This window comes from Cladophialophora psammophila, assembly GCF_000585535.1.
Source record: "Cladophialophora psammophila CBS 110553 chromosome Unknown aczJe-supercont1.2, whole genome shotgun sequence".
Classification (NCBI taxonomy): Eukaryota; Fungi; Ascomycota; class Eurotiomycetes; order Chaetothyriales; family Herpotrichiellaceae; genus Cladophialophora; species Cladophialophora psammophila.
Genome location: NW_006912923.1, coordinates 45,416 through 70,301, shown reverse-complemented (window position 1 = coordinate 70,301; position 24,886 = coordinate 45,416). Strand labels below are relative to the sequence as shown.

Below are 24,886 nucleotides of genomic sequence, written 5' to 3'. Positions count from 1 at the left end.
CGCTGCGTAACAAGGCTTACACAATTTTCTCATCGAACCTCATCCAATCGAGCGGGCAATCTCCGAAACCGTCAGAAACACATCTTGCCTCATCGCAACAGCTCTGGACGTATTATATCGTTGTAGCACTATGGGGAGCTAAGTAGATCTGATTCGCGCTAAAGGACTAAAAAGACAACGAGGAGAAACGACAGCGTGATGAACCATTTCACCCCAGCCTGCGCAGGCCTCGTTGCACATAGCATATTAATTTATCATGTGGGGCCCTGCAGACCCGATTGCTATTGGAAGCGACTGCGCTTTTGCATAGTCTCTGACCTCACTTCACGAAAAATAGAATCGGACGAAGACCAGGAGCTCCACAAACTGCAGAGTGTTTGAGACAAGGAGCGAGCCGACTGTAACTAACTTACGAAATCGACAGGGGAAGGTTCTCCTGTCGTAAGCTTGCACCGAAGCCTCCATTGTCCGCTCTATCCTCCTGTTCGACTTGCACGTCTTAAAATACTACTTACGGCCTTCATAGGAAACTACTCCCTCGACTACATCCTACAGAAGCAGCACGGCGAGGAAAGGGATATTCAAAAAGCAGTCGACTAAGGGTGCAAGGCTACGGCGCGTAGCATTGAGCAATTTGAGCGCACAAGAAGCGATTGCCTGCATGGACGAGATTGATCTATCTCAGGTCAATGGCAGCGAGGCATGCCGAGTTTCAAGTTGGATTGGACTGGATTGAACTGGACTGGACGACGGCAAACGAATCAGGAGTGGTTGAATCCTCTGACGGGCATTTATCGTCTCGAGGTAAAGACATGTGTGCTTTGTGCTTGGATCATCCCCATGGCAAGCCTCGCGCATCGATTCTGTAGATTATTAAAGATAAAGACCGAGAACTGTGAAAGTGAGAACTATCAAGTTGGTAGAGAGTATTGGTTTATTTTGCAGGCCAATGCCTTGGCCACCAGCGAGATTGTGCCGAGGCCCTTCCCACTTGGCCGCCTGTCAACAAGAAGTGGTTCTTTCTCTCAACGAAGCGAGTATTCAGAGTACTATTAGTCCCGTACGCTGTCATCTACCAGTTCATCCGCAATCGTTAAGTGCTATTCTTAATGGTGGTACTAAGGCTCCCTAAAAGCATTATATTCAGATATAGTAGAGTAGTAATATAGTAGGAGGATTGCGGGTTTGGGAAGTGGGCGCAACGTGGCTACAATGTCGTCCTCCGGCTCTCCAAGTGTTCTGGCTGCTTCGACATATACAGTCGACAGCTCGATGAGATGCTGTACGTCCCATGTCAGTCTCGGGTACAAGGAAGCCACAGCACTCGTGCCTGCGACAAAGTAGAAATCCTCTACTTAACTGCTCGAGGACGTGACTCAACACGCCGTTCTTTTCGACCAGGAAATGTTGGACGGAGGGTGGCACCTTCCGTGACCAGGGATGCAAGGCCATTATCGATCGGTCTAGATTGAAGAGTAGTGCTTCCACCGGTGAAAGCAGAACCAAGGGCCGCTCAAAGTGCAAAAGAGTTACAGGGATCAGCCTATCCTGGAGGAGTGACTTCGCCCAGTATAGTAATCCCGTGGAATCATGTTGTAGCTGTAGCGATGAACATTTACCCCGGCACAGAGTTTGCTGGTAGACAGATTTATTACAAGATTCGACTTGTTCGACGTGCCTCACAGACTCTCTTATCTCTTGCCTACGTGAACCTTTCAAGCGAATACTATAGTTCTTCCAAATCCCCATTTCCCAACATGACCACAGCTACCGAAGTTCGAAGGCGACATTTCAATAGTTACACGCTTCTCGTTGTCTTCGCCATTTCTCTCACTAGCTTAGGATATGGCTACACGGGTGCTGTCATCGGCACCATCTCTGGACAACCTTCCTTCTTCAAATACATGGGGTTGGACACCGCACCAAATGCCACCCAGCTACTTGGTGCTATCAACGCTATGTACTACGTCGGTGGAGTTCTCGGTACCTTCTACGCAGGCTATGCCGCGGATCGCTGGGGACGACGCAACGCGTCGGTCCAAGCCCAAATTATACTCGCCATTTCCTCTGCGCTCCAGGCTGGTTCCGTCCATATCGCCATGTTCATAGTTTCTCGGTTTATTTGCGGTTTTGGGTATGTGGTTTGAACCTCATGCTTCTATGAAATGTTCTTGCTTGGGGCTAACACTGTGGTTAGTGGATACACGGTACTATGCGTCACTCCCATGTGGCTCGCGGAATTGGTACCACCAGGCCAAAGAGGTATGCTAATGGAGATCGCCACGGTCTTGATGATCCTTGGGTATTTTACAGCTTCCTGGGTTGGATATGGGTTTTTCTTCTATTCCGGGTCCATACCGGCATTCCGTCCCATTCTCGGTATGCAATCTCTCTGGCCTTCTCTCTTCGCTTCTCAAAGCCGATGATTGTGACTCGACTGACATCAAAATATGCTTGTCGAAGCCTTTGGATGCATCGTCCCCATCATATTCGTGTGCATCAGTTACTGGACTGTTGAAAGTCCAAGATGGTTGATCTCTCGTGGCCGCCATGAGGAGGCACATAACTTGCTAAAGTCCCTACACAAAAACCCGCATGATCTACACGACTCATTTGCCGAGGCCGAGTACTATCAGATTAGACGACAGGCAGAACTAGATTCGGCTTTGGACTTGTCATATAAAGGCATGTTCGCAACACGTCCCATGACCAAAAGGACGGTCATGGCCATTATATGGCCTTTTATGACTGCGACATCAGGCATTTTGGTCATCTTCAGTAAGTTCAGCAAGGATTGACTAGATTTGCTGGCGATTTTGCTAATCTCTCTTGTGTTTCTCCCAAGATTATGGTCCGCTCCTCTACGAAAGCTTGGGATATTCGGCAGAGAAACAAGTACTTTATCAAGCCGGGTGGACTACACTCAACTGGGCTGCAAACATTTGCGGATGCCTGTTCGTGGATTTATTCCAGCGGCCGACCTACGCCGCAATTGGCCTCTTCGGTTGCATGGCGTGCCTTTGTGTCGAGGCAGCGATGGTGGCAACCTCGCAGACCTCGCCTACACAGGCGATACTGGAGTGTGGAGTGGCCATGATCTTCCTCTACGGTGTTGCATACGGAGCATTCCTGGATGGCTTGCTGTTCGTATACGTGGGAGAGATCTTCCCTACTCCGTACCGCGCGAAGGGATATAATATTGCGTTAGCCACGCAGGCTCTTAGCAATATTGCTTGGACGGGCGCTGCTCCTACCGCGTTCGCGTATGTCTTGTCTCCCGCAGCTCCTTCATCGATGCATTTGTCCCCATGCTTTAATGGGGAAAGTCTCTTCCTGATGACGACTGACACAATTGAATCTTCTTTTCCAGTGAGATTGGATGGCGTTACTATCTGCCGTTTATAATTCTATCAGCGATCAATGTGGTCATAATCTGCATCTGGTTCCCAAACACGAGACACTTAGCGCTTGAGGAGGTGGCTGCTATCTTTGGAGTGAGTCGCTCTTCACCCTTGGAGCCTTTAAAGCCCCTGATTTTGCTTTTCCCCCCCAGCGGCGCGTACTGACTCTACTAAACCGTACAGGATGGTGACAGGGTTGCTGTTTACCAAAGTCAGATACAAGGTACCAATCTTGTCAACATCGAAAGTGATCAACCAGCTGGGTCAAAAGCGAATAGCGTCTCTGCCGAACACAAGGATTATGTAACTACGGAGGTGGAAGGGCCAGTCTAAGCTCTTTTAGCAGCTTGGCACTTGAGTTCCTATCTTGAGGCGGCCTTGGGCGGCGTAGGCAGCTAAGGCACTAGTCTAGCCTAGACCGCTTGTGGCAGGTCGAGTTCAGAACAGTGTCGGTTGCCGTTCTGCTCAACAGCACCGCCTGTGACAGGACAACATCTACAAGGATGGCTGTGACAGGAGAGTGTTCATAACTGCCTTCCAGACACAGGCCATGTTTCTATATAAACAGGAAGATATCGCTGAAAGAACAGAGACAACGGAGGGACATCAGGCAGGGTTGATGAATGTTATCATTTACACAAGACAGTTCTGAATCTGACGGCCTACTTCTTACTATTCTGGATAGTTACTCAATAACCATACCCTTGCCCTACCTTACCACAGTGTCGATATCATACAAAATCCTTTTCCTCATCCCAGACGCTACAACTTTAGACAAAGCCTAAAGCTAGAGGGTAGGTTTCACGACCATTTTTGGTGCTCGCGCTGTTTGCACGCATGTCTTGGGACTGCAGAGTTCTCTCCATCGAAAGGTCTTCTGCCACTAGATAAATTTCTCTTCTATCCAATCAATCAAGTTATCAAGGATCTTCTGTCCATCAGGCACAAACCTTGTGAAGCCGTTGGAGAACGATCTTGGAAACGATGCTACCGCTTGTTGCAAAGATCCATTTGGCACTGCAAGATTTGCCACTCTTATCGACAGCACCTCGGCTGGTATACAAAGCCACGGAAATATAATCCAGACGGCGTCAGCAGCTTGCTAACAGCCATAAAGCTTTTCTTATAGAGCCAGGACATAATAACAAAATATTCTTCATCCGATCATCTTCAATTTCTTTTTGGTTTGGCAAAGTACCAAATATTCAGGCTGAGCAACTGGCCAGCATTGGACCCTCATAGCGATGTCTTCAATCCAGAGACCCCTTCCCCCTTCACTCAGTCCGCCAGAGGTACAATGCTGTCTCCTCTCATACCCTGCTCCTTGGATATTGCTCGTGACAATTAACCGCGAAAGACAAATGAACTCCATCCCATGGGCTGGGCATTGGGAAATGGACGCCCTTTGGTCATGGTTCGACGAGGAGCCGAACCTTCGAGTGGCTGTCATCACGGGCGCTGGAAACAAGTCATTTTCAGCTGGACAGGACCTTATTGAGTTGGGGAGTTTGAAAGGTGCTCCAGCTTGGCAGACACGCCATCCGCCGAGTGGTTTTGCCGGTTTGAGTAGAAGAGGTGGCAAGAAACCCGTCATCGCCGCGGTGAATGGATATGCTTTTGGCGGTGGGTTTGAAACCACCCTGAATTGGTAAGGCTACAGGTCCTCCCCATCCAACCTAGACAAATGAATGCGTCAGAAATTTGCTCACTGCCTTTTCGATGCGTCCAGCGACGCTGTAGTTGCCTCCCCCACCGCCCAATTTGCCCTCACAGAGGTCTCTCGAGGGATCTTCGCCGGTGCCGGCGGCCTCGCACGACTGATCCGCACCTGTGGCCTACAAGTCGCCAGTGAAATCGCATTGTCAGGCAGACGAGTGTCCGCGCAGGAAGCCTTGCGGATCGGATTGGTCAACAAAATATCAGTCAGCGTGGAAACGGTGGTTGACGAAGCCATTGAACTCGCCCGCACCATCACGAGAAATTCACCAGATGCAATAATAGTTAGCCGGAAGGCTTTAAGACAATCGTGGGAGTCAGGAAGTGTGGAGCGGTCAGTGCAATTGATTGCGGATGACTACACCAGCAAGTTGCTCGGTGGAGAAAATGCGCGAGAAGGTTTACAGGCGTTTGCAGAGAAAAGGGAGCCGGAGTGGAAGCCTTCAAAGTTGTGATCACTGTATATCACAGAACTTCTCTATCAAGGCGTCTGATAAATAGTTTTGGCTTGATGGGAACGTAGATTGAGCAGTGTAATCATGGCTCCATGTAATTCATGCCTATCCAGGACTCCTATCCCATTCATCTTATGTCGTTATGCCTCCACTTTTCGAATTGGAAGATGTAAACCGCTCCACGGAGCAATAAGCGTACCGGGTAGGCGCAACTTCTCCAACTCCGTCCCGAGGTTGTCCCCAATGTTTTCATACCGACAATCCATGGATTTTCTGGGACAGAAATCTGATAGCCAAGGAAATATTCCGAGTCCGCAATCGCGAGTGTTGTATAGCTTGAGGCAATCTACGACACTGCTGTTCTTCATGCTTCTCTTCATCTACCCTCTTTCTCAAGCACTATCTTATAAATCGCAACACTGTCCAAAGGCCATGCTTAGTATGGGCACTGATCCTTCGATCTACCAGCCTTCCGCGGCTCATTACTTGAGTCACATCGCGACTACTGGTACGTCCACCTTTCTGATTCCAGCTTCTTGCAATTCAGTGTCAGATACTGTTCCCACGGCGGAGGCATATACATTTTCATGTTAGTCAATGGGTCACTACGCTAGCAAGGCAAATTTGGTCCTTGCAATTGCATCTCTCCAGAGGCGCTGGCTCCTAGAAACGAGCACTCATAAAATATCACAGAACAGCCATGGCTAACGCAAGGAGCTCTTTTCACAGCTGGCCGTGATAACATTCTCCGAACTTTTCAGTATTGGTCACGCTTTTACGCGTGGTATCTATATCGAACAAATAACCCGGCGTCGGCGATAGCTTATTTTGCGACCGCGGAGACCAATATCTGTCTGACGCGGCGAGTTCTTCGTTTCGGTCGCTTCTTTGAGTATTTGCGAGATGCAGCCTCGGCCGTGGCAGCTGAAGACGAGGAGTTCCTTCTCAAATGTCTAAAGGTTGGCCGCCACGTAGGGTATGCGGGTTATTCGACCCTCGATTCGATCATTTGCATCTATACTTTGACCGGCCGAAAGGGCAAAACTATCTCTCAGTTACAACGTGGAGCGCATACTGCTTGGTTCTCCGCTCTATTATGTCATCTTTCCGAAGGGTTCTATTTGTTATATCTACCGAGGCAACGCGAGAGATCGGGCGATCCAGAGAGTGACGCGGACGACTTAAAAGAAAAGGAGATCGAGAAGTATACCGCCGATTTCTTTTCATGCACATTGACCGCACTGATATCTGCCTCTCTCTTCTCACTTATGCATTGCCTCCCACCCTCATTGACCTGCTTTCAAAACTTGTTTCGCTAATTCTATTACTAATTGTCCGCTGAAACAGACAACAAAACGCAATCAAACTACAAATTATATCAGACCTCTGCGATTTTGCCATTGCCTCTACCGCTCTCGGGCTCTCCCGCCTCGACGAGGGTGCTGTTGGTCTCGCCGGCATCCTGGGCACTTCGATCCGCATTTGGACTGGGCGGATTTAACTCCAGTGATATGACGAATCAGTTCTAGTGCGAAAGCGTTGTATAGCCATGTGGTTCAGAATGCCAAAGGCTTCATGATGGCTTGGATCGAGCGCTTTAATCCGTGAGCGGGTGGCAATCAGGGAAGAGAGGAATCTGTTTTGTGTTTATATAGAAATCACACATCATCTAGATTGACCAATACTTTAGCACCCATTAAGTCAGAAACACAGTGGACTCACTCATTCGTGGGCCTGTTGGTGTATTAAACACGATAGAGTACAGAGAAAGAGGGGTTTGCGATGACGTCTGCGATCTCTTCCAATATGCTGGCTCCCCTCTCACCCTTTGGCTTCTTTGCTAGGAATATTTGATGTAAAAGACACTGTATCCGGTTCGTGACGGATATCAGCGACATCCGAAGTCCAATTCTAGATCATTGTCGGACTCTACGCTGCAAGAGCACAGTGGTAGCAGCAATGACATTTTACTCGAAGCAAGGTGTAAGCTCTGCGAGTACTATACACTGTGTCGTTAGTAAACTAGACTATGAACTTAACTCTTCAATCTGTCCGCTGTCTAAGGACAAACGTTTGCGCATGAGTTTCAACTATCCTCGAACAAGGAGCGAATTAAGTTGAACGGAGAACAGAACTTTTGACATCTATGACAACTTTAGAGGAAAGGGAAACACTTCATTTCCAATTCTACTACATGTAGTAAATATCGAAAGGAATCCAAGCGGGGATTAACTGTTGTGCAAACTGTACTGGTGTTTAGACACATGTGCCGAATGGATCCCGGCACAAAGCCCTACAGAGTGCGAACACTACCCAGTACTTGGTATATCCTTTGCAGCCAGCGTTTAACTATCTTCCTATTAACCTAGGCCTAACCATATTAGGCAGGTTACCCAGAGGGGTAAGTCTCGTCACGTGACGGCACCTCAAAATACTCCACATAAAAAACGTCGCTGCCGTAGTAGATACATCTTCTCTTTTTAGTCCATTAATCAAGTAACCATGGACCATCAATCCAACGCTTTCAGCTAAATATAACTAGTTTCTGCAGTCTAGACCTAGTGAGCTTTCATTCAGTTGTAATTCCATTGGCACCGAGGCATTATGGCAGCCAACCAGTCGGAAGTCTATTTGACCTCAATAAACAGATGGAATTTTCATGGGCAAATTTTTGCCCTACATTTTCAATCTGGTCCAATCATAAAACTCTGCTGATGATATAGGCCCTAATGGATCATGTATTGCTGCTCACTGTATTACCAGGCATACATCTTTCACTCATCCCTGCGGAGTTGACGGATTACCAAATATCTCCCTACACAAGAACCCCCTTGGGTCTCATCAAGTATGAAGGCCAACTCAACTGCATTGATAGCTTAGTGTACGTGATTGATCGTGGTGCTCATCCATTACGGTTCCACGATTTCTCAAGTTTGTGACTTCTCAGGTTTTTTTTTTGATTCGCTGGATAAGCAAGAGAAATTACATTTGAAGGTATTAAGCACGGGAAGCATTTTTCGAAATATAACGCCATTGTGAGTGAAGAAAGTAGTAGTATCATCGTGTGCTTCGGAATTTTTGACGGTGTAGACAGACGGTAGCATCCTCCATTGGTTGGTTCCATTCTTATGGGCTACCAGTCGGGGATAATTGGCAGTGCTCTTGGTCAGCTGTAGCGGTATGAAGAGCTTTGCCTCGCCATGGTACCCAAGATGCCAGGATACAGCTATGGCACCACCATCTAGCAACGTTGTTTTCTTTGCGAGTTTCATCCTTGGATGTATCACGATATCCAAGGTTATGAATACCGACGGGCGCATCCGCGGGTTTCAGTTCGGCATCTTTTGGCACATCGGTGACAGTGTCATCCAGATTGCTTCCGTGAATCATGGAGTGTTCCTCGTTGGATACAGCTTCACTGGCATGGGTGTCGGTTTCTCTGCCGTCACTGGACCTATCTATCTAATGGAATTTGCTCCTTCGCTGTCGCTAGGTCTCATGGCCAGCATGCACAGAAGTTGCCAAAACACAGGATACTTCTTTTCAACGTAGGTGAATCCTGAAAACTCTTCTCACTTCAAAGCGTCAATTGATTAACTGCTTCCAACCCGATCCGAATCATAGATCGGGTTTGGTTGCTCCTACAGCAAGACTATAACCACATTCAGCTTTCGTTTTGCTCTAGCAGTCTCGATCCTCCTAGGACTTTTACTGCTGGACAGCACGATCTGGCTCCTGCAGAGTCCTCGATGCCTGGTGTCCAAGGACACAACGGAAGATACTATGGTGGTCCTGACTTGACAAGACTCCACCAAGACAAAAGAGATAGGGATATCAGCTTCATGCAAAAAGAGTACAGGGAAATTCTGGGGCAACCGGTCCTTGGAAAAGAAGCACGAGGCTTCATGTCCAATGACCGTCTTCTACTCACGAACTGCACCGATTTCATTCGGATTTTACTTGTAATCTTGGTCACCACGGGTATTATCAACATAGGTGTTCTCGTCATCAATGGTATGTGAGTATCAAGTTACGTGCCAAGGATTTCTGCGTTGCTCTCTGCTCAGTCTACCCCCCTATTTTTCTTAGTAGACTACCCAGTCCTCATCTATTCTTTCTTAGGGTTATCCAAAGCTATGTCACCCTTGATTTCAGCAATTTCGCTGTTCTTGGCGACAATATACAACTACATCGGCGCCTATTACTCGGATCACGTTGGCCGCAAACGTAGCTTAGGTAAAGATTGCTCCAGGTTCCCTGCCTTTCTTTTCCTTTCGAATTTTCAGTAATTGGCTACTCTGGCAACCTCATCTGCTTGGCGCTCATTACTGCCTTCCTTGCTTGCCAGATTTCAAGCAACGGACAACAGGAGTTATGTCACGGCAGCAGTGCTCTTCAACTTTCTATACGAGTTATTGTAAACTTGAACCCGATAAATCTCATGAAGTGACCGATTATTCTTTTCCGCCTACCTTCACTACGTACATATTTAAAGGGATTTATAATAGCTTCGAGCCTGGGATCGACCCAATGAATGAGCTGACTTTGCCGAGATTTTCCCCATTCATCTACGCGTTGGTGGGTCTTATATCGCTATCGTGTTCTTCTATATCTGTAATGCAATATAGTCTGAAGTATCTCCAACAACGTTCGTCAATATTGGATGTAAGCTTATCGTTGTTGAACCCTCAAGTATTTCCTTCTCTCAGCCTGCCAAAGTGAATTTCGGACTCACTACAATTCAGCGAGATCCTACCTCATTTTCATCCGCCTACCAACTGTGCAAGGAATCCTAATCTATTTCTTTCTTCCAGAGGTCAGTTCTCTTGCCTCTTTTATTTGGTCCAGTCAATGGCAGCTCTCAGCTCTTCCTTTCCCTTAATTAAGTGATCACGCTGATGAATATTATTTAGGTTGCTGGAGTGCCGCTTGATGAAACAGCCGAGCTCTTTGGAACATTGATCGCGATCAACCTAGAGGTTATTGACTTCGAGGTTGAAGTCATTGCATCTTCCTCGACGTCAACGCTCGGCAAAATAAGCCCAACGATACGAAAGAGTTGATTCAGAAGGATATTTTGCAACGGCCATAGAAAACCTCAAAAATTAACACTAGCTGGAGCATCCGCAAAAGAACAGCCAAAAGCCAAAAAGCAAATCCAAGTGCCCTCTCTGTCTGGGTGATGTTGCCTTTTAAAGATAAAAGTTCTCCCCCTCTATGTTATCATAACGAGCTGATCACAGGACCTGGATGTCCAATTCAAATAGGACTAGATATGAGGAGAAAGCTGAAGATACTGAGATTACTCTTCACGCCATGGAGGCAAAAGACTTTATTGTTGTACAGTACATCACGCTTAAGTTTTTAAATGGATTGTTTCATCTTGCCCTTGAAGGATCTATTCTCCAGTATGCCACAAAATCCTATCGTAGGATGACTTCTGTCATACCCCTTATGAGCTTCCAATCACGACGATACCAGGCGTGCTAGCGAACTTCCTAGATCCACTTTCCAAGTGCAGTGACGTCGAATATGGGGTCTTTCCAAAGCAACCGAAGTCGAATTATTTGCGTCGAAGCATAGAAATTTGTCTAAGCGGTTGTGCGCCGGAAGTGGCACGGAATTTAGTTCTAACCTCGGCCTCCTTGATCTGGTTCTCATCCCCGCGGATGTTCAGCCTTCATGCCTTAGGTTTGCTTCCATACAGAAGACGAACACTTTAAAACCAACTGCGCTCATTTCTTCATTCTCACTGTGTATTAACTGCCATCAAGCCGCATTCTCGGGTTCACATCAATTACTGTATTAGACAAGCATATCTTTTATCTCTTCATCATGGCCAGGTTGACTCCAGTCGTCATCGGAGTCGGAGACATGATTAATCGGTCGCGGAAGGTGGAAGATGCGATCGAGCCCTTGGAGCTCATCCTCCAGTCAATCGAGATCGCGATCAAAGACACCAATGTACCGAAGGCAGCTGAAGCCAGACTGCGATCGGCGATTGACAGCTTAGATATGGTCCGCACCTGGACGTGGCCGTATGAGGACTTGCCGGGTAGCATTGCAAAGGCAGTGAACATTACCCCAAGACACACGTTCTACAGCCAGCATTCGGGAAAAGAAGTAGCGAGGTTGTGCGATGCGGCCGCTCGCAGGATCTCATTTGGAGAAAGCAAAGCCGCGATAGTGACGGGAGGCGAAGCCCTGGCATCTCGTATGTCTACCTGGAAAGCAATCGCCTCATGTCCACCTTAACTGTCTGAGACTGGTTAAAAAGAGTTTGCTGGCGACTGACTACTGGCACCGACAGTTGCTGCATGCGCGGCAGCCAAAAAGCTACCCCCTCCAGGCTGGACCAAACTTGACCAAAAAGTCGACTCAGTATTTTCCCCAACGGAAACTGAATTGAAAAGCAGTAAGTCACTTTCTGATAGCGCTTAAACTCAGAATAATGCACTAGAAGTGCCGTTAACCAACTTCAAAAACGCAGAGGCCGGCACCCTTGCCTCGAAATATTCAATCGGAGCACCCATTCAGGTCTACCCGCTCTATGAGAACGCATTCAGAGCTCATCGGGGCCAATCGATTCAAGAGAACCAAAAAGAATCTGCTCAACTATACGCAGAGTTTGCCCAAGTTGCGAAGACAAATCCGTTGGCTTGGAATTATGGGACAGCAGAAAGCGAGGAAACTATTGGGACCGTGACAAAACGGAATCGAATGATCTGTTTCCCTTGTACGAATACAAATCTGGAGGTACAGCAATTTTTCTCGACTTCTGCTAACATCACTTCTAGACCCTCTTTTGATGAACGCCTTTAACACGGTCAACCTTGCCGGGGCCTGTCTGCTAACATCCGCCGAGCTTGCCAAAGAGCTGGGTATTCCTGCCGACCGTTGGATCTACCTCCTAGGAGGTGCCGGGACCCAGGACAGTCCTGATTGTATGATGAATCCTGCCATCTATTGGCTTCAGAATAGACCTGAGAACTCACGTGAGACACAGTCTGGGAACGTCCCAATTTCTACTCGAGCCCGTCCATCTCGTTGGCGCTGGATGTGGGTCTGGAGGCCTCTGGGCTCAAGAAGGAAGATGTCGATTTTTACGATTTTTATTCGTCAGTCACTCGCTCGCAACTTCTCAGTGCCCCTGCCGCTCCGAGACATCGTTACTGATACTGACACCACAGTTGCTTCCCCATTGTGCCAAAGCTCGCCGCTCATCACCTTCAATTACCCATAACAAAGTCACCGAAACCGATTACCCTGCTCGGGGGACTAACATCATTCGGCGGAGCAGGCAATAACTACTCAATGCACGTAAGTGCCATTTACAATGAAAGCAGCTGAAGGGTGGCCTGAGTCTGACTGAATGAGTTTCAGGCGATCACTGAGACGGTTAGAAAACTGAGAAGGGGCGACGGCACCTACGGTGTAGTCCTAGCCAACGGCGGCGTGGTTACTTACGAGCAAGTCCTCTGCTTTTCTTCACAACCTAGAAAACACGGTCCATACCCAGACAAAAATCCACTTCCTTCGATAATACCAGCTATTCCTGCGCCGACGGTGGTTGTCGATGCCGAAGGGGAAGCAGTTGTTGAGGTAAGTCCAGTCTGGCCAGTCAATTCATTCCAATCATGCTCCTGAGTGAAATTTTGAACATGCCGCTGAAAGGACTCTTACAGACATACACCGTGGACTTCAGCAGGGAAGGTACTCCTATCCGAGGACACATAATTGGCCGGTTGAAGAGCAACAATCACCGCTTCCTAGCACATCACGGGAGCTCTTCAACACTGCTGCAGCTTTCCAGCTGGGTGCGTGAACCAATTGGAAGAAGCGGCTGGGTATGGAATGAGTCAACAAGCGGGAGGAATCTATTCACTTTCGAGACAGGCGAGAAACTGTAATTTAGAATTCTCTGGTCTCCGCCTGAACATCGATGCTTCCCTAACTTCCAATGGACCCTCAGAATTCCGAGGGACTTGTTTGCATGCCACCGATGTCTTCATAAATGGAGCTCTGCTCGATGGCCGCCTACCATTGCCAAGAAATATAAATCTCTTGGTTGCTGGGTGACATGCCCGAGGCACGGAAATGCCAAAGTAATTCCGGGGATAAGGCTGTTTGCCCCGAGTCTCTCAAGATCTTGTTCAGTATGTTGATGTCCGTGGCAATTGCTTTTATGGGGACCCAAAGTGAGTGGAAGCGAATGATGCATTCAACCGACCAGTGGTCTCGATTGTCACGGCTAGACTTCATTGATGGCACTTTCAGACTTTATATTCGCCCGCCTTTCATTTTATACTTGTACATTCTACATACATTGTGCCTCTTGCTGGCATCAGACTGTCATTTTCAACCTTTGAATCATGGAGCAGATACTGGTTGGTATGTATTCTCTAGTACATCCTGGACATACTAGGCAGAGACCTTCATCCTAATCGGTAGTAGGAGCTGCGGCCACTGGTCTTCTGGGAATGTATTTCAATGCGAAAACACAGCTTTCAGAGGACCTACGTCTTCTGTCTGCGACTAATAAGGTGTCGAGAGCAATGGCAAACGCTGGTTAGTTGGACGACTCCTTTGTCCCATTTCACCAGTCCATCTGCAGATTCCTGACAAGACCGGAGATGGGCTGATTCAAATGACCGATTGATACCGGAGCAGAAAAATTGGGTAAGATGTCACTGTTTCACGTCCTAGAAGACAATGTGCGCCGGACGCCTTCGGCACCGTTTCTCTTCTATGCGGAAAACGGCCATAGTGAAACATATCAAGAGACTTATCACAACGTTTGTCGTATGGCATCATTCTTCGTCTCGAAAGGGGTACAGTCCAGAGATATAGTGGCAGTTGCCTACACAAATAAGCCGGCATTCATCCATATCTGGCTGTCCCTCAACGCACTAGGTGCTGTGCCAGCCTTCGTCAATTACAATCTCAGCGGAGATCCGCTGCTGCACTGTCTGAAAGTCAGCAAAGCCAGCTTGTTCATCGTCGATGACGATCTCGTCCATAATGTTTACCCGTCCAAGAACAAGATCGATGAGATGGGCTTTGACACTGTCTTTTTCGATGACCGACAATTGGAGGCGATTGGGCGTCTCGAGAGCAAACGACCTGATTGCGACAATTTGAAGAACAACTTCGCGACGACGTCTTGCATATTTTACACAAGGTACCAAGACTTTCAAATGTCCGTTCGACCACATGTGATGCTCACAAAGAGGTTCTAGTGGAACTACCGGCTTCCCCAAACCTGCTCCCTTCGCCCTGTGGCGATGGTACGGAGCTGGGATCGCAACCGGGACGTATCTGAAGATGACTCCTAGAGATCGATTCTACACATGCATGGTATGATCCACGATGACATACGATCTTCGCTTCGGCAGCGACGAATTTTACTGAGTTCTTTCAAAGCCTCTCTATCATGGTACCGGAAGCTCTTGCTTCATTATGTGCATCTTCCAAGGAGCTTGCTTTTGTTTAGGGTCAGTTAGGTGCACAGTGGTGCCTCTACCGCGCTGTTCAAAGTCCTCCTCTTTACTAACATGAACTTACTTATCTGCAGACACAAATTTTCCGTTTCGCGCTTCTGGGACGAGGTGCGCAGGTCAAAAGCCACCTTCATAAACTACGTCGGAGAGACATTGCGCTATTTAATGGTATGTTAACAAACCCTATCAGGCTATTAAACTTCTCGCTGCTGGGTGCTGGAGCTCTGGTCTACCAAAACAGAAATGCTTCAGAACAAACATTCTTCTCGGTCGTATATAATTCTGACTGTGGATTTTCAGACTGCCCCACCATCTCCCAAAGATAGAGATCACCTTGTGCATACTGCCTACGGTAATGGCCTGCGACCTGACGTGTGGGAGGCTTTTCGAGACAGATTCGGGATTGCAAACATTCTCGAATTTTATGGTGCCTCAGAAGCAATGGCAACCATGTTGAATTACAACCGAGGTGAATTGTTCGGCCGAACCCCCACTCGATCAAATGAATATTTCTCAACATTATTTGTACGACTCACACTGACGTTTTCGTCTTTCATGCAAATATAGGATCTCTCGGAGTGGGCTCTATCGGTCGATATGGGCTGCTCCAGCGCTTCCTGACACGCAAAGATTTACTTGCGATCCGCGTCGACAATGCAACTGAGCAAGAGATTCGGAATCCAAAGACGGGATTTTGCGAGGTCGTTGGCACGGACGAGCCAGGCGAGCTCTTGATGAGAATCCCGGACCCCATCCTGTTTGCAGGCTACTACAACAATCCAGCTGCATCCAAAAAGAAGACTATTGAGAATGTACTGAAGAAGGGAGATTTGTACTTTCGCAGTGGGGACCTCATGAGGTATGACAGCGATGGTTGGTGGTACTTCGTCGATCGCTTGGGAGATACCTTCCGATGGAGGTCTGAGAATGTGAGCACAACTGTAAGGCTTGCCTCGAGTTCTCTTATCCCTATTTCCGATCCCCTAGTGTTTTCGCCAGCTCACAGCCACTGATTTCTCTCCCTCCTTACTTTACAGGAAGTTGCCGGCGCTCTCTCCCTTTACCCTGCTGTTGCCGATGTAGCTGTCTACGGGGTCAGTCTCCCGAGACACGATGGTCGAGCGGGTTGCGCAGCCATCGTGACCCAGACCGACACCGGCTTGGATATGGCGGCCTTGGCCTGCTTCGCCAAACATTCACTTCCCAAATACGCAGTTCCCTTATTTCTGAGGCTGATGGAGGAGCTACCGAAGACGGAGAATAACAAGCCGGTAAAGGTGCAGTTGAAGAAGGAAGGGGTTGAGCCCGGCAAAGTTAATCAGTTGCATACGATATATTGGTTGAAAGGTGGAGTAACAGCAGGGAACGAGTACGTCAGATTCACAGAGGCAGACTGGAAGGATTTAGAAAGTGGCATAGTGAAACTTTGAGCAGGCGAGCGAATGCTGTTCATACGGTGTCTTTAGTCGTGAATGTGCCAGGAAAGACCATGGGAATGTGGATTTAGAACAGGAAAGAGATCGTATTCCGAAATCTGATCATAAACGTTCTATAGCCGTGGTCACTCATGTTTTATACAGCCGGTGTAAAATCGAGCTACTCCACCAGCTAATGAAACTTGGATGGTCTCATGGTCCTAGAAAGTAACTAATACGACCTTAAAAGCCGAATCTTTGCATATCTCATAGCTTCGCGGACGGCTGCACGATCTGAGCGGCAGAGCGTAGGATTTGATAAGCCTCTTCCGCTATCTCCTTCACTATCTCCCCTGCTGGCTGTTTCGGCTTACTGATCAACCCTGCCACTATCCCCATCGGTCTAAAGAGATTCCTCACTGTTAACGGCTGATTGCGAAGAGAGGGAAACGACACTAAATAATGTCTCACCTCAAAACCGCTTCATCCTCAATTTCAGCTGTCAGTTTCCCAGCTGCCTCAAGCCTGTCCAGGTCATGTTCGACGGGGATGATACCCTTGGATGTTAAATCCCGGATTTCGTCCTGCCTTTCATGCTCAAATTGCCTAATGTAAGGCGTAGCATGGGTGCGAAGTGGTCGACCGGTGAAGATGGTAGTTCGGACAGTGTCATCAAATCCGGCTTGAATAATACTGAAGGAAAAAGAAATGTAAAGTTAGCATGATATGATACAATAATCTAGTGTGCAACAGGAACGACAAAATGATTTCGTAGGGAAGAAATTCAGAGGCTGACCTTTCTTTAGCTTGTTCAGGCGCTTCAGACTCCTCCGCGGTCACGAATCGGGTCCCGACCCAGACAGCGCTGGCACCAAGCATCAGAGCAGCGGCTAGTCCTCGCCCGTCCGCAACACCGCCTCCAGCTATCAGAAGGGGACTTTTTCCGGTGATTGGCGAAGTGTAAGTCTTGCAAACATCGACGCAAGCTGGGACAAGAACGCTGTCAAATATAAAGTGAATTAGTGTGTATGTCATTAACAGTCGATCATTGTAAGGTGCTTTATACCTGAAGGGGATATCCCCGGTGTGGCCACCGGCCTCTCCACCTTGAGCGCAAATAATGTCTGCCCCTATCGCACAGGCCTTGTGGACATGCTATAAAGAACGTACAGAAGCAGTAAGCAAAGCTGACTTATTTGAGTTGATGCAGATATGCAGGCGTGCAGAAAGACTTACCTTGGGATGCCCGACCATATTCTGAATAGATTCCCTCATCTTAGATATGCTCATTACCCCCGAGCAAAGGACAGGAATGCTCACCATATAAAGGATGCCGGCTTCGTGCAACCTGTCTACCACTCGTTTTGGTGGGATACCAACCGCCGACACAAACAATCTCACACCGGATTCTATCATGATCTCAACCAGCGTGTCAAGGCTTCCTTTGGTGTAATCTTTCTATGGGGCAATTAGGATCACCATTGTAGCAGGAAAGGAGTGGCAACAAGACGGCGGGAGGCAAAAAAAAAGGTGCTTAATAGAGAGACATCACATTTGTCTTCCTTGCAGAGCCGCCAACTTGAGGTAGCAATAGATCGATCCCGAAGGGTAGCGAAGGATCTCTCAGATGGTCCTGTCGAAGCAAATCAATGTCAGTTATCTCGGCCTGGGCGAGGTAAATGAATGAAAAGCTTTGTTCTGCTGCTATGGTACCTTGAGCTCTTGTATCTTGTCTCGAAGCATCTGAGGCGTGTAGTTGACGCCACCAATCACTCCCAATCCTCCTGCATTGGAGACAGCCGCTGCGAGCTTTCCACCCGCGGTTTGTCCCATCCCGGCCAGGACAACCGGATGTTGGATGTTCAGTAACTTTGTGAATTCTGTGGTCAGCATTTTCGGATATGTAATATCTCTTATGCTTGCCGACAAGTTTTCTGGTTGGCGTTCCAGGGACAATGAGACTTCAATTGAAAACGATCGCCGGCAGCGTCTATGATTAACTACTTCTCATGTAAACCACTTCTAGCGTGAGACGCGATATAGGATATGGCAGGAGGAGGAGGAGGACAAGGACAAAAATCCTCGTGTGGGTTTGAAGTCCACTCCTGCACCCTCGGTCAGGGCACGTTTATGCCGGGGACATAAAGACCAAATCTCCTTCATCAGAAACTCCAGTTTTGGATTCACCGTCGCGGCGATGATTATGCCTTGCATGGCAATTCCGCGGAATATTGTATAGCGCTAGTTTCCATGGACTTGGAATGAGCCGAGGCCCATTCACAAAGCTAGTGCAAAACGGAATTAGCGATTCGTCTGTACCTCGTACTATTACCGCAATAGGGCAGTATCGTTAGGAGAAGCCCTGCATTCTTCCTGCCCGTTCCGTCGAACTAGCCAGAAACAGCGAGGGCATCTGTGTGGAGTTTCCGTCTGAAATTGGACAGGAACGGACATCAAGGAGGCGAAGAGGTTCCCACTAGAGAATTGTCCTGTATAGAAAGACTATTCATTCAATCAGAGCATTAAGGTGTCGTCCCCTAGTTCTAGCCAACGTATCCATGGCACGGATCCATCCTCTTCTTCCGCAAAACCCTCTCCAGCCTCGTTGAGAAAGGAACTCTCATCAATGCATCCGGAGAAAGAGGAGGCGGAAAGAGCAAAAGCCTGATTAAAGCTCTCACCACAGACAATGTGGTTGTCTGTACCGCTGCTACCTTGGTCCATGATCTGAAAAGGCATTGATGTCTGTCGTACGTTGACATCAGAATTGTCGACTCGCTCGGTGAGCTGGGTTGAAACTCCTCCGGCTCCTATTTCACCATTGGGTTGAATAGTCCTTGAAGCAGATATTTCGTCATTGGACTTCTCAAGCTGTCCGACAGTTGCTTCTGGTTGTATGATTGCTCTCTGATCGTAAATTTCCTGCAGATTCTCGGAGGGGTAAGGCGATGCTGAACTGTTCGGGTCACTCCGTGGCAGCAGCTCTGCGTCATGCGTGCGATCTTTGTCAAACTCCACGGGACTTGTTCTACGGATAGCATCCAGACCCGGTTCCAGGAAGTTCATTGCACGCTTAGCACAGCTATACTTCTCCTCGAGAGCCTCCATTAAGCGAAGACAGCAAATAAGACCCTGAATAGGCTTGTTGCCTGCGATTTCTGGACACTCTCGGATTTGCAGGACGTGTACGACGATACATGGAAGAAGGACGGAAATACTGTTTCACTTTGTCAGCATTGACATAAGACTCAAAAAGATTTACTCGATGAAAGATCCAAAGAAATGAAGGGGGAATGGGGAAGCCCATACCTAGAGGAAGGCATATATCTCGTTAGCTTGTGGCGGGACACAGTTTCTGCCAGTGCCGCAGTCCTTTCTGCAGCACGAAAGAGAATTTTGCGATACTGTTGGCGCACCATATCATTGATGCCTCTGGCCAAATATCGCTCCTCTGCCGATGGGTAAACTTGAGAGCGGTAGAGGTCGTTGACCGCGGTGAAATATGTCATCTGCAATAGGATCCGGTGTAGTGTCAGGCTTGGGTCGGACACTGTAGAGAGCTCTTCATCCTTCCTCGTCCAGCGTGCTTCCTCCCTTAAATCATGCAACCACCCCGACAAATGCGTCGCGCAAACCTTTGTTTCGAAAGTCATTACACCTTGAGGAGTGAGAGGTTCAGATATCTGCGACCGCAAAGTATTTGCACGACAAATAACCGTCGTGGTATACCGAGCCGAAAGCGATCGATTGATGCAAGAACATAGTTTGACCATTTCAATAGTCATAGTTGCCAATATGCGATCCTTTTCAGTGGCTCCGCAGGACTGATCTTCCTGTGAGCTTGCGAAATCGAAATCATCCAGGTTGAGTGGTGTTATATCGTACTCGTCGATCCTGAGCAATGTTGAGCACCGTATGCCGACTGCAATGATTGTTTCTCTCATAAAACAGCACCACCATAATCTCCGCAGAGTTTTAATTTCTGAGTTGTTCCCCGATGATTTGACTATCTTTCCATAGAGATCCATAGTCTGGGCATGCGAGATGGCTGCATGAATCCAATGCCAAGGTCCTCTTTGGTCGTCCATTTCCACCCAATAGGTCAAGAGTAGCAGTGCTTGCAGTATGGTAGCAGGATTTGGCTCAACTTTGAAATCGTAGAGCAAAGTGGCTCGCTGATATAAGTAGGTGCGCGCCGCCTGTCGAGATTCAAACCCCATCGCGTAAATAATGTCCATGTCCACAAACTATCGTCAGCAAGAAAAGTCAGCCCACCACATAGCATTAGTGCAGATCCCCTAACTTACCGCACTGCCAACGAAAAAAAGAGCCTGGGCCACCAAAATACTCAGTCTGGGCTCATTGTTCAAATCCCCTTCCTTTCGCTTTGGATCCCGGATCCCGCTCAAGAAATTCTCTCTGTCAAACAAGGGCATAAAGGGGTTGGCAAATTCAAAGTAGCTCTTAAGTAGCTCATCTCTTGTGCTTTCGCTTGGAAGGTCGAAGGCGCTTTTTCGTGTTAAGTATGCCAAGTCGACGGCATCAATATTTGCTGGAATTGGTCGAATATATGATGGCAGATTAGTCGAGGTACTATTAGTATTTGGCTCGTGATTTCGGACGAGTCTGGGAGTTCGTGAAACTTGAGTTGGACTTCTTTCAGTAAAAGGTAGAAAGCTTGCTGATATCATGTGTTCCGAGGCGGGTTGAGTGCTATCGGCAAGAGGCCGAAGAGTTTGGTGTTGTAAATATTGTTGTCGACCTTTTGATATTGAGCCCGGTGTTCTGTGTGGAAGGGAAATGGTTCAGAGAGATGCACATCTGGTAGTTGAGACGACTGACCTTCGCTTGGGCAAGAGTGCTGTGCATTCGACTTTGTCTAACCGGCAGTTCGTACATGGAGGACCATTTTCCTGCATGTTGCACCTGACCTTTCTAGCATTGCACGCCCGGCATGCACGAGACGCGCGTCTGGACGGCATCTTGATTGAATTTCAGTTCCTTCTGAGCTCTCTATGAGATCAAATCTGCATTTCCCAAAGGATTATTCTTTCTGAATAGGACATACGCCTAAGACGGGCAAAGAAGAGTCGTAGTTGAATGAAAGGATTGGACGAAACCCTCGAGCAAGTTGGCTCCCTTTTGCCCGCGGGCTAGACTCATTGCAAGTGCGGGGCTCCAGCTCCAGCTCCTTAGAGTTGGCCCAGGCCGTCTCTCGCCCACCCGGACAGCGCTATTTAATGGCCTCCTCGGCTTAAATCTCGGCATCCACCGCTTAGCATCTCACATCCAGCCCCTAACTGTCGTGCCCTGCCCTGGCCGTATTCACCTGCACTGGGCCCTGTCGGAATACATTTTTCTTCACCGCTTGATTAAATATACATCCATTTCCCGCCTCTTCCAAAGGCGGCTGGGACTTCGTTGTGGCAAGCTGGATTCCCCATGGCGGAGAACCGGGATGCAAGTGTTCGCCCTGGACGGTCGTATACTTCGAGCGCCTGTTTGTTTTGTAGGAAGCGAAAGATCAAGGTAGCTCGGCCAAATATCTGTATCCTGGTCGATGTCTCTTGTTGACGAATGTGCGATTCGCGACAGTGCGACAGTGGCTCTCCGAAATGCTCTAACTGCATTTTGTACAAGGTTGTCTGTTCCTTCAGTGTCGACAAGCGAAGGTACAGTATTGTGCCATCCTTTTTACGTTTTTCCTCCCGATTTTAAACCCTCTCTGACAGATAGGCTGAATCAGATCTCGTGGAGGGAAAAAGCCCTGCAGCCTTGCGGGGTCGATGCACGCGTCTTCATTGACGCCTGCAAGCGAACAGCGTTCAAATGCGCGAGAGGACCAAGTGACTGATGGAGCTGACACCGAGAGTACAGTTGCAGACCCTTCAACAAGCAACGTCGCCATGCCAAACGCTGAACACCATACAGGACCGGATCACAGCTACTGGTCGCAGATGGCAGGCACTCAGCCTTCATCACCTCAGATCGAAAGAGATGCCAATCCCGGGATAGGTCCAGAAACTCTTACCGAACCTTGGTTCGAAGATGATCTTCGGCGCCTGTCCTCCGTTAACGCGGAAGAAATTCCATCTTTACTTGGTAACAGCAGCGAGTTCAATACTAGTACCCTTCAAACCGGCAACATGTTCACCACTTTGGCCACGGCAAGCCCGGGGTGGTTGAGAGGGACGACTCAGTCACCATCCGAACAGCGAGTTGACGGCGTGCAACTTTGTGAAGACGGGCCGCCTCGCTTCTATGGGCCCACAAGTAGCCTTCGCTTTGTGCAAAAGATGTCGATCCCATGGTTTCAACCTTTACTTCGAAACAGCCGCCTACATGGTGAAAAGGCTATCCAGCAAGTGAACCTACAGTGGCCCGGGGATTCGTCATACGAGGGATACTTAACCACCCTATTTTTCACTTGGTACAACCCGTATATGGGTGCAGTTGAACAGGGCATATATTCTCGTCAAAAACAAGACTATAACTTGGGCAAGGAGACGTTTCTCTATTCACCAGCATTGGAGAATGCTATCCTCGCCGTGGGTGCCTCCTACGCCTCTCGAAGATGCGCAAGTCTCCCTGACATATTTGACCCTCCTGATTTCTTTGGCTGCCGAGCAAAGGCCTTCCTTGATTTGGAGATGGATTGTCCGAGCATTGCTACATTGCAGGCTTTGTTGATATTGTCATCTCTTGAAGCTGCAGCTGGTCGTGATTCACGAGGTAAGTTGACATCTGTCAGGTTCAGATGGTGGCTGCAGGTTTCGTGCTGATCCTATACTCTGCTATACAGGTTGGCTTTATTCCGGTCAGATAATACAGGATGAGAGACACAGCGGTGATACGAAACTGACTTCACGCTGACAGGAATGACGGTACACCTTGTTTTCGATCTAGGGCTCCATCTTGATCTCTGTCATGAGGACGTCGTAACCTCATTAAGGAAGCAGGATGGTGGGCTAAAATTCCTGTACAAGAGTGTTTTCCAGGCAGTCTGCTCATCCAACTTGTATGAATCATGTCTGGCACTAACAATCTCATTCCCCCCGGATCAGCCTTGTCCATACTTGCGTATCACACACCTAGCTAGTGCTTGTTCTAATACGCCACAGGTTGTGGAGCATCGGCACAGGACGTCCTGCTTCAATGAAGAATCTGATACAGTTCATCTCCACCGAAGAGGGCCAGCCTTCGTCTCCCCGGCAAAATTCCCCCATCGAAAATAGTCCCACACAAGTATCGAGTGTTTCAGGCCAAATCGGGGCAGAAGGTGTCCCCGTATATCTTTACCGTCTATCGGTGGAAATTTCAAAGGTCATGGAAACCTCGTACGTACTCGGCAAATCACTATCCACAGGGAAAATACTGATACCATCGAGCTATTCGAGACCTTTTGCGCTGAAGGGAAATCCGACTATCGCGAAAGATATTACGCTATCACTTCAGGATTGGCTCGGTGCTCTTCCAGCTGCTCTACGAATAGAGGCATCTGAAATAGAGACCATTTCGAGGAGTACTTATCCCTCGGAAGTGATTGAGCTGAAGTATGCCTTTTACCGCTTTAACGCAGCTGAGAGAGATTGTTCTAACCTGTGAACATCGACTAGCTTACAATACCACGAGGCAATCATCCTATTTCACCGCCAGTTTTTCTCCACTGCCGGTCCGGCGGACAAGGGCTCGCCTCAAACTATAGACGACCGAGACGAGTCCGGCAACGCTCGTCAAAAATGCATCGAGGCAGCTTCCTGCATATGTCGGTTGCTGGTCCTGTATCGGCAACAATATGGTCTCAGATACATCAATGTCCAAGCGATACATATCGTTTTAACGGCTGGACAAATTCACATCCAACACGGTGCCTCCTATATACGAGGGTCCCAAACACGATCCGAAGGGTACAGAAAATCGCAAGAGATGCTGAACCTGTGCATACAAGCTTTGGGAGAGATGGCACAGACGTTTCCCAGTAGCATGCGCGCGATAGAAATGCTTACAGCTCTTCGGCAACGCTGGCATAATCCAAGCTCTTTATCCGTCGATAGCAATTAGAGACTCCCGCCTACTGAACACCAAAGCGGACAGATCATTCTTGAAAAGGCGGACATCCTATTGAGAAGAGCTTGTACTCATTTTAATGGTCTCCACTATGGAGAATTTGCTTTGTGGAGCTTTTGCTCGGACTGTTGCTAGGTGCGCCATCTACCATACTTCTTAAAAGAGCGGAAATGAAAGCAGAGATGCTGCTAGACAAGCAGAAATACGATGACGTTACTGAGCTCCAAGGTCTCGGTCAGTCGCTGGAATGGTAGATACACGCTGGGCCGTTGATGTAACCATAATTCTTGTGAGCCAACTTCAACAGATCGGAGTTTGTTGGACCCCCTGGG

General features: G+C 48.2%; 9 protein-coding genes across 9 annotated transcripts; 7 read left to right on the top strand and 2 right to left on the bottom strand.

The window, feature by feature from the left end:
* Window positions 1-1,757: 1,757 nt before the first annotated feature.
* A1O5_01346 (uncharacterized protein) lies at window positions 1,758-3,734 on the top strand (the record flags this gene model as incomplete). Its single annotated transcript, XM_007741965.1, has 6 exons — window positions 1,758-2,134; window positions 2,198-2,379; window positions 2,464-2,778; window positions 2,846-3,263; window positions 3,371-3,494; window positions 3,585-3,734. 6 exons carry the CDS (start codon window positions 1,758-1,760, stop codon window positions 3,732-3,734), a joined length of 1,566 nt encoding a protein of 521 aa, XP_007740155.1.
* Window positions 3,735-4,645: 911 nt separating this feature from the next.
* A1O5_01345 (uncharacterized protein) lies at window positions 4,646-5,572 on the top strand (the record flags this gene model as incomplete). The annotated part of the gene is made up of 2 exons (XM_007741964.1): window positions 4,646-5,049; window positions 5,131-5,572. The coding sequence occupies 2 exons, from the start codon at window positions 4,646-4,648 to the stop codon at window positions 5,570-5,572; spliced, it is 846 nt and encodes a 281-aa protein (XP_007740154.1).
* Window positions 5,573-6,297: 725 nt separating this feature from the next.
* On the top strand, window positions 6,298-6,765 carry A1O5_01344 (uncharacterized protein). The gene has a single exon (XM_007741963.1). It carries the CDS (start codon window positions 6,522-6,524, stop codon window positions 6,741-6,743), a length of 222 nt encoding a protein of 73 aa, XP_007740153.1. The 5' UTR covers window positions 6,298-6,521; the 3' UTR covers window positions 6,744-6,765.
* Window positions 6,766-8,800: 2,035 nt separating this feature from the next.
* Window positions 8,801-9,594, top strand: A1O5_01343 (uncharacterized protein; the record flags this gene model as incomplete). The annotated part of the gene is made up of 2 exons (XM_007741962.1): window positions 8,801-9,120; window positions 9,276-9,594. 2 exons carry the CDS (start codon window positions 8,801-8,803, stop codon window positions 9,592-9,594), a joined length of 639 nt encoding a protein of 212 aa, XP_007740152.1.
* A 1,813-nt stretch (window positions 9,595-11,407) lies between these two features.
* Window positions 11,408-13,482, top strand: A1O5_01342 (uncharacterized protein; the record flags this gene model as incomplete). The annotated part of the gene is made up of 8 exons (XM_007741961.1): window positions 11,408-11,786; window positions 11,883-11,987; window positions 12,063-12,308; window positions 12,370-12,516; window positions 12,579-12,690; window positions 12,763-12,892; window positions 12,956-13,174; window positions 13,258-13,482. 8 exons carry the CDS (start codon window positions 11,408-11,410, stop codon window positions 13,480-13,482), a joined length of 1,563 nt encoding a protein of 520 aa, XP_007740151.1.
* Window positions 13,483-13,944: 462 nt separating this feature from the next.
* On the top strand, window positions 13,945-16,502 carry A1O5_01341 (uncharacterized protein; the record flags this gene model as incomplete). The annotated part of the gene is made up of 9 exons (XM_007741960.1): window positions 13,945-13,963; window positions 14,027-14,140; window positions 14,243-14,753; window positions 14,812-14,929; window positions 14,996-15,066; window positions 15,147-15,240; window positions 15,373-15,541; window positions 15,640-16,013; window positions 16,110-16,502. The coding sequence occupies 9 exons, from the start codon at window positions 13,945-13,947 to the stop codon at window positions 16,500-16,502; spliced, it is 1,863 nt and encodes a 620-aa protein (XP_007740150.1).
* Window positions 16,503-16,954: 452 nt separating this feature from the next.
* Window positions 16,955-18,380, bottom strand: A1O5_01340 (oxidoreductase; the record flags this gene model as incomplete). The annotated part of the gene is made up of 7 exons (XM_007741959.1): window positions 16,955-17,180; window positions 17,284-17,487; window positions 17,554-17,642; window positions 17,724-17,744; window positions 17,808-17,945; window positions 18,040-18,120; window positions 18,201-18,380. 7 exons carry the CDS (start codon window positions 18,378-18,380, stop codon window positions 16,955-16,957), a joined length of 939 nt encoding a protein of 312 aa, XP_007740149.1.
* Window positions 18,381-19,001: 621 nt separating this feature from the next.
* Window positions 19,002-21,178, bottom strand: A1O5_01339 (uncharacterized protein; the record flags this gene model as incomplete). The annotated part of the gene is made up of 3 exons (XM_007741958.1): window positions 19,002-19,704; window positions 19,797-20,734; window positions 20,795-21,178. The coding sequence occupies 3 exons, from the start codon at window positions 21,176-21,178 to the stop codon at window positions 19,002-19,004; spliced, it is 2,025 nt and encodes a 674-aa protein (XP_007740148.1).
* A 1,215-nt stretch (window positions 21,179-22,393) lies between these two features.
* Window positions 22,394-24,548, top strand: A1O5_01338 (uncharacterized protein; the record flags this gene model as incomplete). The annotated part of the gene is made up of 5 exons (XM_007741957.1): window positions 22,394-23,219; window positions 23,290-23,304; window positions 23,364-23,505; window positions 23,609-24,040; window positions 24,104-24,548. The coding sequence occupies 5 exons, from the start codon at window positions 22,394-22,396 to the stop codon at window positions 24,546-24,548; spliced, it is 1,860 nt and encodes a 619-aa protein (XP_007740147.1).
* Window positions 24,549-24,886: the final 338 nt, after the last annotated feature.